Source organism: Pseudonaja textilis, chromosome 14 (genome assembly GCF_049901715.1).
Source record: "Pseudonaja textilis isolate UNSWEBS1 chromosome 14, rPseTex1.2, whole genome shotgun sequence".
NCBI classification, from domain to species: domain Eukaryota; kingdom Metazoa; phylum Chordata; class Lepidosauria; order Squamata; family Elapidae; genus Pseudonaja; species Pseudonaja textilis.
Window position 1 is genome coordinate 6,822,971 of NC_142003.1, and position 18,148 is coordinate 6,841,118.

At 43.9% G+C, this 18,148-nt stretch overlaps 1 protein-coding gene across 1 annotated transcript in view; it reads left to right on the forward strand.

Moving 5' to 3' along the window:
* XYLT1 (xylosyltransferase 1) overlaps positions 1-18,148 on the forward strand; it is a 128,160-nt gene that overhangs the window by 68,197 nt on the left and 41,815 nt on the right. The window contains exon 3 of the mRNA XM_026704253.2: positions 5,610-6,138. Within this exon, the coding sequence (XP_026560038.1) occupies positions 5,610-6,138 (529 nt within the window). The remainder of the gene's footprint in view (positions 1-5,609; positions 6,139-18,148) is intronic.

Consider the following 18,148-nt stretch of genomic DNA (forward strand, 5'->3'; position numbering starts at 1 on the left):
GAAAGAAAGAAAGAAAGAAAGAAAGAACATTTGAAAGCAATTATGAACCTTTATTTGTTTTTCATTTATTTATCAAATTTATTCACCCTCCATCTTAACTCTGGGCTGCTTACAACATTACCTTTTCACCCCTTGCTAGCAGGGATGATTAAACAAACCCCCTTCTGCAGTTTGCTAAATGTTGCCCACAAGCTGAGAAGGATGGCTTGTTTGAATAACAGAATAACAGTTGGAAGAGACGTTTTAGGTCATCTAGTCCAACCCTCCCTGCCCAGCAAGAGACCCTACACCATTTCTGACAGATGGCCGTCCAGTCTCTTCTTGAAAGCTTCCAGGGATGAAGCTCCCACAACTTCTGAAGGCAACTTCTACTCCATTGGTTGGTTGGTTGTGCTCCTCATTGGTTGGTTGAGCTATTCCATTAGTTGATGTCTCCTAGCCTGAAGAACAAACCCTAGTTTTTCAACCTGGCTTGTGTGCAAACCCTTTGAGAGGCATCCCCTTTAATGCAGCCATTGGAAAAGACTTTAGGATGTGGTTCAGTTGACCTAAACGGCCTTGAAATCAAACCACCTGATTTTGAATATTTGCACAGCCTTAAAACAGGTGAGGTTCACCTTTGCTTGCTTTGAGGTTTTGTGAGCCGTAGCAAGACTGTCTTTCAGCTTTCTTCAAGGATGGATGAACCCATGTCTCAAAAGAAGGGAACAGAAAGTGGTGAAAGAAGCTTGTATTCCAAATATTTTTTAAAATGATACAGGTAGATCTTGGACTTACAACCGTCCGTTTTAGTGATCATTCAACATTTCAACGGCACTGAAAAAAGTGACCTGTGACCATTTTTCATATGACCATTGTAGCCTCCCCAGGGTCATGTGATCGAAATTCAGATGATTGGCAACTGACTCCTATTTATGACGGTTGTAACGTGATCTCCTTTTGCGACTTTCTGGCAAGAAACCTGTGTCACCAGATTGAGATTTAGGGCTTGGGCAACCTTGAACTATACCGCCTACCGTTGGACTTGAGCGTAGTATACCAAATTATCTGCTGCAATGTCCTACCAGTCAATGACTACTTCAGCTTCAACCGCAACACTACAAGAGCACACAACAGATACAAACTCAAGGTAAACCACTCCAAACTTGGTTGCAGAAAGTACAACTTCAGCAACAGAGTGGTCAATACCTGGAATGCACTATCTGTTATGGTTTGCTGGCAGCAGGTGTGGACAGCTGAGGTCTCGGAGAGCGAGGGCTCAGATGAGGGGCCTGCGTGGGATGCAGAGATGGGGCCAGGACCATCCAGGCAGTGGAATGCTGCCTTCAGAGATTGTGGAGGCTGGCAGCAGTGATGAAGAGGTCCCCGAGGAGCCTGTGCCCAGTGTGCATGCACGAAGGGCTGCTCGAAGGAAAGAGCAGCTGCAGCAACACGGGGGACTCAGGAGTAAGGCTGCAAGGTAATGGCCCCTCCCTTAAGGGATAAAAGCCTGCCTGAGAGACTGGTATTCTTTGCAGGAAGCAAAGAAGTTCTTGCCCTTCAAGCCTTTGTTCAGACTATCTTGGTTTGTGGTTGAAGACTTTTTCTTTGGAATATTTCTTGGCAACTTAATCTAGTGCTTTTGGCAGCCTTGCACAACCTTGGCAAAGCTCATTCTTGTCAGAGACAATTAGTTTTAATAGCCTTTTAACCGTGCATTAACGGAATTCGCAGAGAAGCATTAAAAGGTTTTGCTTTTATCTCAGTTTGGTGTTTGTTTACTTGGAACAAGGTTTTGGGTGAGAACACTACCTGACTCTGTTGTTACATCCTCAAACCCCCCACTCCTTTAACCTCAAACTATCCACTATTGACCTCACTCCATTCCTAAGAGGTCCGTAAGGGGCATGCATAAGCACACCATCGTGCCTACCGTCCCTGTCCTATTGTCCCCATTTATTCATACCTATTTCCTGTATTCTTACTCTGGTTAAACTTATACCTATTATCTGGTAAGAAATTGACAAATCAAATAAATAATAAATAATGTCAACGGGAAGCTAGCATTACTAACTTAACAGCTGTAGTGATTCTCTTAGCAACGGTGGCAAGAAAGTTGTGAAATGGAGAAAAACTCACTTAACAACAATCCCACTTAGCAACAAAAAAAAAATTGGGCTCAATTGTGATCATAAGCTGAGGACTGCTCTGTGATCTGCTGGAGAAATCTCGTAAAAGCAGCGGTTTCTACTCATTGTAGATTTAAGAGTATAAATGGATTGTATTTATGAACCTTTGGGGACTTGATTCTCAAGAACAGTTATGCTTGGCTTTTAAATTCTTTGGTAGACTGTTCCAGGATTTCTCTCGTATATTTGGAGGAGAAATATTGTTTCTGTGACTAACCCTCAATCATGCGTGAAGAATAGAATGATATAAGATTCAAGTGACTCAAGGCAAGGGGGCAGGAGAAGATCTTGGCTTGGCTACAGGTTGGCCAGTAGAGATATATCTCAGATGATGATCGTTCCTGATCCTGGTTACAGACATAGATGGGCTTTGATGTTCCTCACTTTCAAAGAACTAAATCAAGACTCCTTTTGGTCTAATTACATTCAACTCTCTGGTTCTCCTGTTTTACCGTCTTGGGAGTTGGCCTGGTCAATCAGTCAATGGCTGCAATCTGGTGGGGATGATGATGATGATCATGAAGATAGAATAGAATAACAGAGTTGGGAGGGACCTTGGAGATCTTCTAATCCAACCCCCTGCCTACACCACTTCAGACAAATGGTTATCCAGCATCTTTTTTAAAACTTTCAATGTTGGAGCATTCACAACTTCTAGAGGCAAGTTGTTCCACTGATTAATTGCTCTAACTGTCAGGAAATTTCTCTTTAGTTCTAGTTCTTGCTTCTCTCCTTGATTGGTTTCCATCCGTTGCTTCCTGTCCTTCCCTCAGATGCTTTGGAGAATAGCTTGACTCCCTCTTCTTTGGGGCAGCCCCTGGAGATACTGGAAGACGGCTCTCATTGTCTCCCCTAGTCCTTCTTTTCATTAGACTAGACACACCCAATTCCTGCAACCGTTCTTCATATGTTTCAGCCTCCAGTCCCCTAATCAGAGATATGATGATATCCATTCAGTCATGTCTGACACTATGGTCCAGGTCTCTCCACATTGACCAATCTTGGACTACTTCTTTGAGTTTTTTCTATGCTCTGGCTGGGGTCAGCTTTGATGGCATCCAGCCACTGTGTTCTTTGACGACCTGGTTGCCTTTTCCCGCTAAGGTGAAATGATAGAGTTTTGCAAAGTATCAACAAAACCATCCTCAAATCCTCTCATGAGATTTTGCTGCACCCACTAACATCTCAGCTGATTTGAGATTCTCATGGTAGATGTGTATGGACATCTATGGAGATTCTCCGTCCTCCAGGTCATGGGTTGTCCCAAAGGTGCTTTTTCAAGAGGCAACTGGACTTTCTGGTTTTTTTCTTTTGAAGATGTTTTGCTTCTCATCCAAGAAGCTTCCAAGACATTTCGCTTCTCATCCATGAAGCCCACATCCAGTCAGAGCTGGAGGAGCTTCTTGGATGAGAAGTGAAACGTCTTCAAAGAAAAACCAGAAAGTCCAGTTGCCTCTTGGAAAAAGCACCTTTGGGACAAGTGTATGGACCTTTTCATGTTTGTAGATACTGGATTGCAAACTCTTACCCTGTGAAGCACAATGCATATTGTTGATGGAAAGTGAACATGTGAATCTCTTTCGATCACAACTCTTATCTCATGTTCTTTAGAAGCAAGTGTGTCCATGGGTTACGTTTTTGGTGGAGGATGGTCTTTCAAGAAGAGCTTAGGTGAAGGATGGAGATATATCACAGTCAGCTAGTAATCTTGGTTAAAAATAAGGACCGTAACTTCAGTCCTGGAAGCCTTGGAATATTTCTAATCACCAGTTCACCCTGACTTCAGATGGATTTTGTCTTCTGCAAATGTCAGAAGAAACCGACACGTGCAAATCAAGAGGCTACATTGGCGGAACAACAATAAGCTGTGTTGAATTTCGATTTTATAAAAGTTTACCTTGTCTTCCATTTTGTTTTTGGTTCTTCTTTCTGTTTTGTTGGAAGGTTTCATAAGGTTTTTTTTTTTCTTTAATGGAATGGTTCTAGTTAGTCCAGTGAACTGTGGCGCCAGCATCTGCTTTTGAAGTCACCATTATAGTTTAGGGAAAGCAAATGATAGCAGGCTGATAAGCAGATGCTACCCAGAAGAGCCGTAGCTAAAAGAGAAATGAATGCGAGCTTTAAACAAGTGTTAGTTCCATAGAATGTCCTCGTTCTGCTTTCTCCGCGGTCTGGGAGATAAGCCCATTTGGAACTAATGTAGCGTAACTGTGGCAAGCAGTGAGGCTCAAAATTGGGGATCACCAGATTACAGATCACGTGTAGATCCCTCTTCCTCCTCCTTTCCTTTCCTCCTTTTCCTCCATTCCCCATACCCCTCTCGCCTCTAAGCACTGATGGTATTAACTAGTGGGGTGATGAAACATCTACAAGAAAACAACCAAGTTCTGAAAGCACCAAGGTCCCACAGTCTCCCCTGACCCCTCCTCCTCCTCCTCCTGGATGAAATTAGCATCAACAATGCTCTGTTGTTGTCCTATGATTGCTAACTTCAAATTGGCTAGCTCAAATTAGCTAGCTTAATTCATCCCAAATCCAAGAACTATTACTCACGTGGAATTAAAATTCGGCAAACTTGGGGTTTCTTCACCACGGTTGTGCCGCTGTTACAGTCAAGTGATCCTCATATCCAGTGCTCCCTGCCAGCCTCCCAATAGAAGAGTCAATGGGGAAGCCAGCAGGAAATCGGAAGTCACTTCCTCTCCTGCTGCTATTTTGCCACCCATGGACATTCTGTGTCTCTGTTTAGGTAAGGAGATATCACTGAAAGGGTGACCCAGTTGGTCACTGGTTGTCCATCTAGCGTGGGAAATGAGGAGTCTGGACAGTTCCAATGTATGTAAAACTTTATTGCAAGTTTAAACTCTCTATAAGAATCTGAACTACTAACGGAGAAAGCAAATTGGCAGTAGATAAGAGTCAGTGAAATTCAAGAGGGTAGGACTTTGCTCTCTTCTGGGTGATGACACACTTAAGACTGATGACATACTTAACCCTTCCCTCAGGCTCAGCCTGGTCATCTCCTTAGATCAGGGCTGTCAAACTCATGCTGTCACAGCAGCATCATGTGACATATCCGGCCTGTGGGCCATGAGTTTGACACCCCTGTCCTACATTGTCTAGTTTAAAAATAATTTTCTAACCATATCTGATACAAAACCTTGATAGGGTAGGTGTCCGAGTTGAAGAATGCTACTGTAGATTTTCCACCAGGTTGAACTTCGTTATTCATCTGATCTGGTAGGAGAAAGGGTCAGCTAGCTGGTCAGTAGTGGAAGATCCATTTTATGTGCAAGAGATTCCAAAGTGCAGTCTTCCAGGTAAGCCTTGGAAGCACCTGGAAAACTCAATTTAAAAAAATAGACCGGTGTATTCTTGTGCAGTGGAAAACACACTGTTGTAGCAACATGTCACAAACGTTTCTTTTTCCCCTACTTATAGGATGGCTATTTTTCCCACCGGCCAAAGGAGAAGACGCGAACAGACAGCAACAATGAGAACTCTGTCCCGAAGGACTTCGAAAACATCGACAATAGCAATTTTGCTCCCCGGTCCCAGAAGCAGAAGCATCCGCCAGAACTGGTGAAAAAGCCCATCAGTGCACAGAAGGAACGCCTGCGGAGAAAGCTAGAACAGGAGGAGAAAGCCAAGGAGAACTCTGTCCTCAGGAAGAATGTCCATGAGCGGCTGCCCTTGGACAATTCTGCCCCTAAACCCAACAACAATGGCAACTCCCTGAAAGACACCCCAAGGTCCCTCGCGCAGCCTCATATGAAACGGAGTGGGAACGGTTCTCCTGAGCTTGGATACGATCAGCTGCCAAAATGTGACATTTCAGGCAAGGAAGCCCTCTCGGCTCTATCCAGGGCTAAATCCAAGCAGTGTCGTCAAGAAATTGCCGAGACCTACTGTCAACACAGGCAAGGGAAGCTGATGCCCGAGCAGGTGACTCGTTTCTGCCCGCTGGAAGGTAAGCTGGAGGAGAAAAGGGAGAAGGGTCTGCTATACAGCGTGTCTGTTATAAAGAGCCATTATGGCGCAGTGGCCAGAGTGTAGTATTGCAGGCTAACTCTGCCGACTGCCAGCAGTTTGATTTTCACCGGCTCAAGGTTGACTCAGCCTTCCATACTGGGCTCCTAGGGCCGGAGGTGGTGCAGTGGTCAGAATGCAGTATTGCAGGCTAACTCTACCAACTGCCAGCAATTCAATTCTCACCGGCTCAAGGTTGACTCAGCCTTCCATCCTTCCGAGGTGGATAAAATGAGGACTCAGATTGTTGCGGGACAAGAGGCTGACTCTGTAAACTGCTTAGAGGGAGCTGTCAAGTACTGTGAAGCAGTAGATAAGCCTTAAGTGCCATAGCTATTGCTATCTTAGGTTTGTGCCTTGAACAAAAATCATTGCAGATTAGAGTTGATAATATCCTGACATTGTAATGCTTGCTGAAGGAGGAAAAAGGGTGCAGTTCAAATCCAGTTCTGGTCACCATGATGCAAAAAAAAATGCCGAGGGCCCAGAAAGAATGCAGAGAAGAGTAACTAAGATGATGAAGGGTCTGGAGGCTAAACCATATGATGAATGGTTGTGGGAATTAGGTATGTTTAACAAAGAGAAAGATTAGGGGTAGCATGATAGCTGTCTTCTAGTACTTGAAAGGGCTCTCACAGAGAAGAGGCAAGTGACTTATTCCTCCAAGTTGCTGAAGACAAGAAAGAATGGGTGGAAACTTGCTAAGGAGAGATCCAATCCAGAACTAATGAGAAATGTCCTGACAGTAAGAACAATTAACCAATGGAACACCTTTCTTCCTGGGGATGTGAGTGCATCATGGCTGGAAGTTTTCAGGACAGGATTTGTCCAGGATGATATAAGGACTCCTGCTCACAGTTGGACTAGAAGATCTTCAAAGTCCCTTCCAGCCCTATGATTTTTAAGTTGTGGGGTAGACAACAGCCCTAACCTAGAGGAGTTACAAAATTTTGTCCCCTCGATTCTTAATCTCACCCCTTTTGCAGCCCCGGTTCAAGTTGTACTCCATCCTGGAGATACAACCATTCCTTCTTCAAGGTCATCCTCCTCCCTGAGTTAAAAGGGAACAGAGAAACTCGGGTTTGTAAGGGGAAGGTGCCTTGGGAGGGACAATCTATTCAGGAATCGATTGGGACGATGAAATCACCCAATTGGTGGCCCGTACCTGCTTTTTCGCTAAAGTGGAGGCCGAAGGCATCCAGTATAAACAGCTGTACTCAAAAGCAGTCAGAAATTAAAACTGAGTTGCGTTTTGTTTTTGAATTTTAACAACTGGTCAAGAATTTGGAAGAGAGTTTGGTGTAGCCCTAAGAGATCCGGCTAGAAACCAGGAGGTGGGCATACAGCTAGCTGGTCACAGTCAGTCTCTTTTGGGGTGGAAAAAAAAATACTTTATTCAAAGAAGTCCCTCTCTTTCAAACTTTAGAAAGGAAGTAATGGCAAACCCCTTTCAAGCCTTGTCAAAGAAAGTGCAGGGAGCTGTCCAGGTGATCTCAAGATTGACTCAAAGGGACCCCCCCCCCCAAAAAAAATATGAAAAGAACTTGAGGGACTTTGAATTGACAGGAATTAAAACTTTCCCAGTTAATTCCATGTTAGGACCTCTGCTAATGTTGACCTTGAACAATCAATGTCTTTTAAGCAGGCCAAAGGTACACCAGAATCTGTCTTCCTGTTTGCCAATGGTTTCCTGCAACTCTAAAGTTCCATCTCACCAAACCTCCACCCCCCAAATTTCTCCATCACTTTGGAACAGGAGAAGAAAGAAGAAATCAAAGCAGAATTTGGATACCTTTGGGGTGTTTTTTTTTAAATCATTTTCTGCCTTATTCACATTACTGTTGCTTTTCCTTTCCCTTGGCATATTTAAACGGCTGGGGCAATTTTCATTTAGTCCCGTCTCTAGGGATAATGGATAGCGAAGAGAAAAACCAACTGGAGTGTAATATTTAGTATTTATTCTTGGTCTCATGCTGGTAGCAAATTAGTTCGCCAGACTTCATCATATGTCCTCAGCAGGCACATATGTAATTAAAAGGAATGTGCGTGGAGCTCACAGTAGCACAAAGCATTTCCAGCGCTCAAAAGTCCATATGCTCCTTTGGGAATGCAGACCAGGGCAATGTAATTATGGCAGGGCTAAATACATGTAGGAGCTCGTTTGTTTTTTTGGTTTTCGGTTAAAAAATGATTTTCTAATCTGAAGCAAAATTAACCGTTTTTTTTTTACTGAGCTTTGGAAAAATGAAAGTACCCTAAACCTCAACTTACAATCATTCATGTTAGGGACTGTTCAAAGGTACAGTGACACTGAAAAATGGGATGTGGCAGTACACTGCACTTAGCAACTGTTTCCGCAACAAGCAAAATCAACGGGGAAAGCCAGATTTGCTTAACAACCATGTGCTTTACTTAACAACGAGAGTGATTTGTAACTGTGGCAAAAGGCGCAAAACACTTAAGAATCGTGTCGCTTAGCATGTTGGAGATTCTGGAAGGTGAAGTCCACAAGTCTTAAAATTGCCAAGGTTGGACATCCGTGTTTTGGAGCACCTGATTCCTACTTGGAAGATTCTCTTAACTTCCAAGTTAGAGAGCAACTTTTAACGTGCAAAACTTTTGCCAGGAGAATATTTCCAGTTTTCTTGCCTACCTGGTCATAAACATCGCCAACTTCCCAAAGTGCAAACTTACCTGTTGTTTGTTGGGCATAAAACGGATTGTGAGAATAACCTTGGGAAAAGGAGGAAGGGCTTGCGGTTAAGAATAGTCAGACGAGAGATATTTCAGAACGAAGGAGAATGGAAAGAATCTCAGCAGGGACACATACACCCCAGTTCCCTAGAAAGCAAAAGGGAGGAAGCGTAGCGGGTGGGGGGCTTTCAAACTTGTACAATCCTGTAACTGTAACCTGGCAATAAATTTAGTGTTAGTGCTCCTAGTTTTGGTTTCCTGTCTGGACTTCCTCAAAGGACTGACACTTTCTAGAAGACAGATGGCTGCACGGACCTAAAAAGCAACCCTTGGGCCTGGCAGATCTAGAGGCCTTGTAAATTAACAGGAGAACTTCCTTGAAAGATTTCCTTAAAAGGATTGCCATCTGGTTAAAGAAATCCCAAGTCCGTGTGAGTGTGTTAATGAAATCTGAATACATTTGCATATGAATTATCGGCAGCTTTGACAGAAGCGCAAAGGAAGATCGCGGTTATGGTCTTTCAGGTGGCATAACAAGATCCTAGCATGGTAACATGCAGGTTAGAGCAGACCTCCTTCCATCAGAGGTCCTGCCCATCTGTTGGGATGACATCCTGGGAATTTCCAAGCCAGATGGGCCCGTGAAATTCCATGATTCTGAAGCATTGTAAGAAATTGAAGTGACAGCTAAAATCTTCTCATTACGGCTTAAAGCTCCATGATTATTGATGGGTAGGTCCACCAAGACTGGTCCTGGTTGAAGAGTAGAACAAGAAAGCTCTGGTAGTTAAACTTTTTCATCATGGCTTGAAGCTCCATGATTATTGATGGGTAGGTCCATCAAGACTGGTCCTGGTTGAAGAGTAGAACAAGAAAGATCTGATAGTTGAACTTTTTCATCATGGCTTGAAGCTCCATGATTATTGATGGGTAGGTCCACCAAGACTGGTCCTGGTTGAAGAGTAGAACAAGAAAGCTCTGATAGATAAACTTTTTCATCATGGCTTGAAGCTCCGTTATTATTGATGGGTAGGTCCATCAAGACTGGTCCTGGTTGAAGAGTAGAACAAGAGGACTTTGACTGGACTTGCTTTCTTTACACAACTGAAAAGTCTTTCCTAGAGCTTAATTCAAAATTTTGCAAGCCCTAGTTTCTGATTTTGAAGTTCAACCTTAAGTACAGCTTCAACCCTCCATCCTATCTGCTGCCAATTTTCAGCAAATAAAAGAACAATTGCATGTGGATATGGGTCAATTAACCTATAAAAATAAGAGATTCTAATATTTAATGGGCTGTCACAGAGATGAGGGAGTCAAGCTACTCTCCAAAGCACCTGAGGGCAGGACAAGAAGCAACGGATGGAAACTAATCAAGGAGAGAAGCAACTTAGAACTGAAGGAGAAATTTCCTGACCGAACAATTTATCAGTGGAACAACTTGCCTCCAGAGGTTGTGAATGCTGCAACATTGGAGGTTTTAAAAAGATGTTGGGTAGCCATTTGTCTGAAGTGGTGTAGGGTTTCCTGCCTAGGCAGGGGGTTGGACTAGAAGACCTCCAAGGTCCCATTCAACGCTATTATTCTGGTATTCTATCATTCTATTAAGCCTTTGGTTGTGACTGTTATCCCAGCAACAGGCCATAACTATCCAGCCAGACAAAACTGATTTATTCTTATCCGTTTGGTAGCTGTTTAGAACTACAATGCTGTGTTTCGTGTAAGAAAAATCAATGTCTTTCCATCCAGTTCTTTGACTCAGCATGAAACCTTGTTGCCTTCCTATATTTTGTTCTCACTCCATTCTCTTGTCGCTCTCCTTGTTCTTTTCACTGCGTTATTTATAAATGTGGACAACGGTGATGGGTCCATTTTTGTGTGGGCCTTTTGTAATCAAGGTTTCCGAGTCTCCGAACTGTATGCAATGCAAAAATAAGTGCAATTCCTTGGAGTGCTCATTTGCAGGAAGTGATGCGTAGTGTAAACAATCGTGTAGTTTAATCCTATCATAATCTGCCAGAAATATTGTTCCATGTAGCCCAACAATTAGCAAAAGGTGCTTTGTACCTTGGACTTCCTACCTAAACGGCATTAACGTTGAGCTCACCAATAGAAGGTAAGTCAAATGCGCCTAAAGATGGGTGTAATTTAGCACCTATGTGAAATTTGCACAGTAGGGTCCTTCGTGCTCTCTGAGCTTGGTGGTTTTCCTGCAGACGTTTCATTACCTAAGTGCCTACTAAGTAACATCAGGAAGTGCTAGAAGGATTTGCTCTCTTTATATATACAAATGGTTTGCCCTATTGGGGTTGGTGGATGTGTTTTGGGTGGTTCCTTGTTTAGGTTGATGTTTCCTGTTCGTTTGTCTGAGATGGAAGTTCCTCCACTGGAAAATAAACCCACCAAACTCAAAAAGCACCAAGGATCTCATAGACCTCCTACTCTTCTACCTCCTCCTTCTCCTCCCTGCAAACCCATTCCTTCTAGCACTGATGATGGTACCTAGTTCGGTCATGAAACGTCTGCAAGCATACCATCAAGTCAGAGGATACTAAAGATCCCATAGTTCTCCTCCTCCTCCTCTCTGCAAACCTCACTCCTTCTAGCCCTGTTACCTAGTTCGGTCATGAAATTCTGCCAGAAAATCACCAAGCTCAGAGAACAGCAAGGGGACCGCACTGTTCAGCCCTGAGCTCCAATATCCTATTGATAAATTGGCACAATTAGCCTTGTGTTTTGCACACCAAAAAGCCACTCAAGAGACATCAAAGTGGCCTTCTCATCCATCAGATGTTTTTGCCATCATAAACCTTTTGCATGGGAAAGGCGGGGAGGAGACAGCGTGCAAGTCAAACGTGGCAGAGGGGGGAAAAAGAAAGAAAGAAAGAAAGAAAGAATCATGTGTTATTGTAACTCAGGACACATACTCACACCCTCTGAGTAATCTTCTCCAAGCCTGCCAAAAAACCAGCCAGCGTTAATTGCTTAAGCTTGAATGTATTTGCTGCTGGAAATGCTGCACCGTAAATTATATTTCATTTCTTCCTCTGACAGGTAATATGCCAAAAGTAAATGGATCCTGCTTCTCCTCTTCCTAGCCCCCTCCCCAATCTGACGTTAGAGGCATTGCTCGTTCTCTTTGAGAGGGGAGGGCAACTTGCGTAGGCTTACAATGTCTGTGGAGATTCTCCGTCATCCAGGTCATGGTTGTCCCAAAGATGTGCTTTTTTTTTTTTTTCAAGAGGCAACTGGACTCTCTTTGTTCTTCCTTGAAGACTTTTCGCTTCTTATCCAAGAAGCTTCTTCAGCTCTGACCGGATGGTGGGGAATGGAAGGATTTATACTCCTTGCAGACAGAGCTGGTCACTTGCATTCTTTTTAGCGGGTCTGTCATGCCCCTGTTGGAGACTGACTCCAACAGAGAGGAGGAGAGGAGGAACAGCCGACAGGGTGTGGGAGTGTGGCTCCGCAGGTTGTGGAGGAAGCTGGGGAAGGTCACAGGCTGGCTGGGCAGTCAGAAGAGGACCCAGGGCCATCCCGTCTCCATCCTAGGGCATGCAGGGAGGAGAGGATAAGGGAGAAACATGAATAGTGTGGTCTGTAGGGGAGGACAGGACCTTGATCCCTTTCATGGGCTGCAGCTGTGAGAACTGGTTAAAAGGACAGACATGCGTATGGGCCAGTGCTGGAAACAAAGCATGGAAATATCTCTAGTCTGTCTGTTCTCACCTGAGTTTGGCGTCCTTCCCAGTGTGTATTCCGATATCTGTGGATGTCTTCAAGCCCTTATCTTGTCTGGTTCCCTTAATTGCTTCAGTATGGTTTGTGTTGTTGTTTTTTTCTAGTTATAATTTATAGGTATTTTTAGTTTAAACGGCATCTCCTCCTTTTTGCAACTGTTTGTTGGGGAGTTTTTTGTCTCCAGTCAAGGATATTTGGAGCTTTGAAGCCAAGTTGAAGGAATTAAAGGGACTTCACCTGTTTTCTGTGCCTGTGTTGTTTTTATATCCCACCCTGGGTCATCACAGGGTCCTTGAGGCCACTTGTGTCATCAGGGTCATCTGGAGGGTCGCTGGTTTGAAAGAGGGCCATCTGTGTCAAAATTGAACAGCCTTCCATCCCTCCATGACCTAAAAGAGCAATCTGGCATAAACTGGAAGGGGTTCTTCATTGTATACCCAGCTCCTCTTCCAACTTCATCTCTTTTGGAGTTTGGCATGGATGAGTTTTAGGAAACAGTTTTGAAAAACATGATTGAAAAAACTGATTGAAATGAATGCACAGTAGGACATGGGGGGAAAAAGAGGAAGAAAAGAAAAGATAAAACTGCAGAAAGAAAAAATAAAGAGAGTTTCCAATTTCCTCGCCAACAAATACAAGCAGGATTATAAAAATTATCTCTTACTCTCTGGTTGCAAAAGTTCCCTCTCGTTTTCGATTGTCTAGTCTTTTCTCATTATCAAAACCACAGATCTAAAGTTCTTTTTTTTTTTTTCCAGTTTCATGAGAAACTCTACAGCGGGTTTCTACTCAGCCATAAATATAGATGTTGTCTCTTCTCTAACCAAAGGAATCGGTTTAGACATCTTTATGAGTTCCACCATCTTCATAACCACTTCTCCATTGTGGTTAGGGCCAAACCTTTCCATTTTGGAACACGTAAAAACACCCTCCCAACTTCTCACCATCTCTCTAATAGTGCTTTTGATCCTAACTGTCACTATTTCCACCGAGGCCTGAAAAACACACTCTTAGAGCCCATAAAAGCTGCAGGCAGATAGGGAATTTAATAGGGAACTTGATGGAGTAATAATCTAACTTGACCTACAACGTCTTTGATTTTCAAGAGCTGTGTTTACACCACTGCCTGCAACTCCTCCTAAATACTATTCCGTTAGTGTCTTGTCGCCTTAAATATGAGTCAGTTTCCAAGCTTCTGAATTTTGATCAAATGACCCTGGGCGTGCTAAAATGGTTATAATTGTGAAAATATAAGTCATGTCTTTCTTTTATTTTTTCAGTGCCATTGTAATTTTGAACAGTCACTAAATGAACTCTTCTAAATTCAGGCCCACCTGTACAGCGATCTTCCAAATATGTGGATTTGATCTTTAAAAAAGTTTTGACAAAAGTCCTGCAGGATTTTTGAGAACTGAAGTCCACTCTGGCTGAAGGACATCAGGTTAGGGAAGGATAAAATGAAGGAAAAAACCTAATTATTGATGGCTCAGGCTATTACTTCTCTTGAAACAAAGCCAAAACGAGAGATGGAATCCCTATTGATTATTCTCTGACTCTTTAAGTTGTAGCATTTGCCTTAATAAATCCCTTTTTTTTCCTCTCCTATTGTCGACTACGGTTTGTTACACATTGCATCAATATTGTTGCTTTTTCTGTTAATTTTATTTGGGTCTGGGTGTTTTATAGGCTATGATTAGTGCTTTGTAGTTACTCTCAATTGGAAGTGTAAGAAGCCAAAATAGATTAGAGGAGAAGAGAAGGAAAGGAAAAGGGAAGGGGAAGGGAGGAGAGGAGAAGAGAGGAGAGGAGAGGAGAGAAGAGAAGAGAAGAGAAGAGAAGAGAAGAGAAGAGAAGAGAAGGGAAGGGAACGGAAGGGAAGGGAAGGGAAGGGAAGGGAAGAGAAGAGAAGAGAAGCAGAGTAGAAGTGGGCTATCTAAGCTTCAATTCTCCAGAGGTTGTCATGATGTCCTCTTTTCTGCCTACGGGGAACAAAGCATGATTGTGATGCTGGAGAAAGATCATCAAACCGAGATTCTGACCCAGATTGTAGCTTGTCAGTAGACCTTTCAGGGTTCCGTGTAGAAGTTCTCACTTTCATCCTTTAGAGCAAGGGTCTTCAAACATGACAAGTTTAAGACTTGTGGACTTTGACTCCCAGAATTCCTGAGCTAACATGACTGGAGGAGGAATTCTGGGAGTTGAAGCCCACAAGTCTTAAAGCTGTCAAGTTTGAAGAACCCTGGTCTACATTATCTATCTTCTACCTCCATATCTATCTATCTATCTAATGCAAGGCTCTTCAAACTTGGCAAGTTAATGACTTGTGGACTTCAACTCCCAGAATTCCTGAGCTAACATGACTGGAGGAGGAATTCTGGGAGTTGAAGCCCACAAGTCTTAAAGCTGTCAAGTTTGAAGGACCTGCTTTTTAGATGGTCATATCTTGCGGGACATAACTCTGCTCCAGAAAATGGAAACATTTCTGTTCCTCAGAGTAGAAACATTAGGGTAAAATAGATGGGTGGCCTGGATAGTCACCACTAGACTTAAGCCAGGAACGAACACAAGTTCTCAACGTGTTGGTTGTTCATTCAGAACTTGTTCATTCAGAACTTGTTCACACAAGTTCTAATCAAGGAGAGACGCAACCTGGACAATTAGAACAATTAATCAGTGGATTGACTGGCCTCCAGAAGTTGTAGGTGCTCCAGCACTGGAGGTTTTTAAGAAAACATTGGGCATCCATTTGGATGGTTTATATGTGGTATATGGTAAGGCTCAGGGGTGGGATTCTACCAGTTCGCACCTATTCGCTATTAACATTCTAATCAGTTCGGAGAACTAGTTGTTAGAAGAAATTACTGGTCTAATCCTGTAAGGAAGGCAGGAAGGAAACATTCTGGTGTTGCTTACAGAAACTGCCTCTCCATTAACCCTTATTACATTCTTGGCAGGACTAGACTTTCTGTCTCTGGAACGTCTCTGGAGTTTTTTTCCCTCCTTTGCTGGTACTTTGCTTGTGTGGAGTGACCATTCAAAGTTACAACGGCACTGAAAAAAGTGACTTATGACCATTTTTCACACTGACAACTGTTGCAGCATCCCCACAGTCATGAGAGGCCAGGTGAGGAGATGCGTGCCTCGATGTGAGTGATATTGAGTTGGCCATGCCCAGCCAATAACATGACCACCAAGCCATGTCCACCCGGTCACATGACCACTAAGCCATGCCCACAGAACTCCTTAGAATGTCAACAACCGGTTCTAGAGAATAGGTGCGAAGGGGTAGAATCCCACCCCTGCCCATAACTTCTTCCACTGATGAACTGTCTTCACTGTCAGGAAATTTCTCCTTAGTTCTAGGTTGGGTCTCTCCTTGATCAGTTTCCATCCGTTCCTTCTTGTTCTGCCTGTGGGTGCTTTGGAAAATTGGTTGACCCTTCTCTTCTTTGCAGCAGCCCCTTAACAATTTGCTTAACAACCACATGATTCGCTTAATAACTGCGTTTATTTGCTTAACATGAGAAAGAATGTGCAGCAGGTGCTGACAGCTGAGGAGAGCAAGGACTCAGATGAGGGGCCAGGACCATTAGGGAGTGGACTGCTGCCTTCAGCGATTGTGGGGACTGGCAGCAGCGATGAGGAGGTTCCTGAGGAGCCAGTACAAAGTGTGCATGCACACAGGATTGCTCGCAGGAAAGGGCAGTTACAACAGCACGGGTGACTTGGGAGTAAGGCTGCAAGGTAATGGCCCCTCCTTCAAGAAAATAAAAGCCAGCTGTGAAGTGAACATTCTTTGCAGGAAGCAAAGACATTTTGAAACTCCAGCCTCGTGGATATTCCAGTATCCTGAGTTTGTATTTGAAGATTCTTGTATTGCAAATTATTTCTTGTCTGGTATCTTTTGGCAAGTCTCGCGCAGTTTGGCAAGGCTTGTGCTGATCATAGCTAATTATTTTGTAAAAGCATTACAAGGTTTCTGTTCCTTTTGGAATGTGTTTGATTTGTTGGAAAAGGGCGTGGGTCAGAACAGAAGATCATAAAATTGGGTCCAGCTTACTTAACCACCGCCTTGCTTTGCAACAGAAATTCTGGTCCCAATTGTGGTCGTAAGTCAAAGATTATTATTGTGGCCTGTTGGCCACTGGCCCCTCCTGCAGCCGAATCAGAGGAAGAGGAGGAGGCGTGGGAGTCAGGGCCACCATCAAGGCAACGTGAGAGCTCCGAGGGGGAAAAGGGAATGGATCTGGCAGAGAGTCTGGGCTGTCCATCAGCCCTCAGATGGAGAGTCAACAGCCTCCAGGTCTGGAGGTAGCTGATGAGGAAGTGGAGGAACACCTGGGCCCAGTGCCCGACACATGGATGCACAGAAGGAAGAGGAGAGGAGAGCAGTGGAAATCTATGGGCCGGTCCTTGGGACAGAAGACCCACCACTGCTAGGGAACCCCACCCTAGCTCTGAGGATAAAAGGCAGAGGACAGAAATGAATAGATGTGGCGGATAATTATCCATCTCCCTGCCGGACAGACTTGTTAGCCTACATTGAGAGAGAGGGCCGCTTCATATTTTGCCAGGGCTACTGATAAAGGAATCTTTTGAGTTAACTTCAGAGGGTTTGTCGTGTTTGGGAAGCTGGGCCAGAACAACTACCTGTAGGCCGAATGCTTGCATGCAGCCGTATCTTTTGCTCTCATTCTGATTGCATCCTGAGCAGGTTGGTTGCGCTGAACTAATTAACTGTTAAGTGGTAGTGACACGTGTCTTCTTCATGGGGAATCAAGTCTCGTGCTGCTGCCTTAAGGAACATCCTACCACTTCTGACTACTATCGGTTGATGCTTAAGAGCCAAGAGGGAGAACCACGCCGAGCTTGAATGCTTCAGCAAAGTACAGAAATAATTGTGATTTTATTTTTTTCCCCGATTCCCCCTTTTTTGTCTCTGAGGAACAATGGCACTTTGATAATTAGAAATGTCAAAACATGAGTTTGCTATTAAGATTACTGGTTTGGCAAAATACTTTTCTTCGTCAACGAGATGCAGGCTCTTTTTTCTTGCTTTGTTTTGTTTTGTTTTGTTTTTTGTTTCTGGCGGGTACCAATCTCCTTGTTATTAGGCATTGATTTGTAAAACATGAAAACGGTTCCAGTAATTGCGAGTCACTCTAGAATTTCAAATAGGGAACCCTGCAGGACAGAAATTGTCGAGCTTGTCGCGAGGGTCCTGGGGATGACAGAAATGCTTCGTACTCATCCAGATGTGCTTAGGCAACATTTCACTCCTCACTGTAATTTATACACAGGACTGGGCCTCAGGGAAGCCTCTTGGGTGGGGAGGGGAGGAGCCAACCAGTACCGTGATTTGCCGGTTCTCCGAACTGCGCAGAATCATAACAACCGGTTCTATAGAACTGGTCGGAACTGGTAGAATCCCACCTCTGCCAGAGGATGTCGCAGCCGAAAACGGAACCCCTCAGTGCTAGAAGGGAGTTAGATTTGAGGAAGGCTGGGGTGCGGGGGGG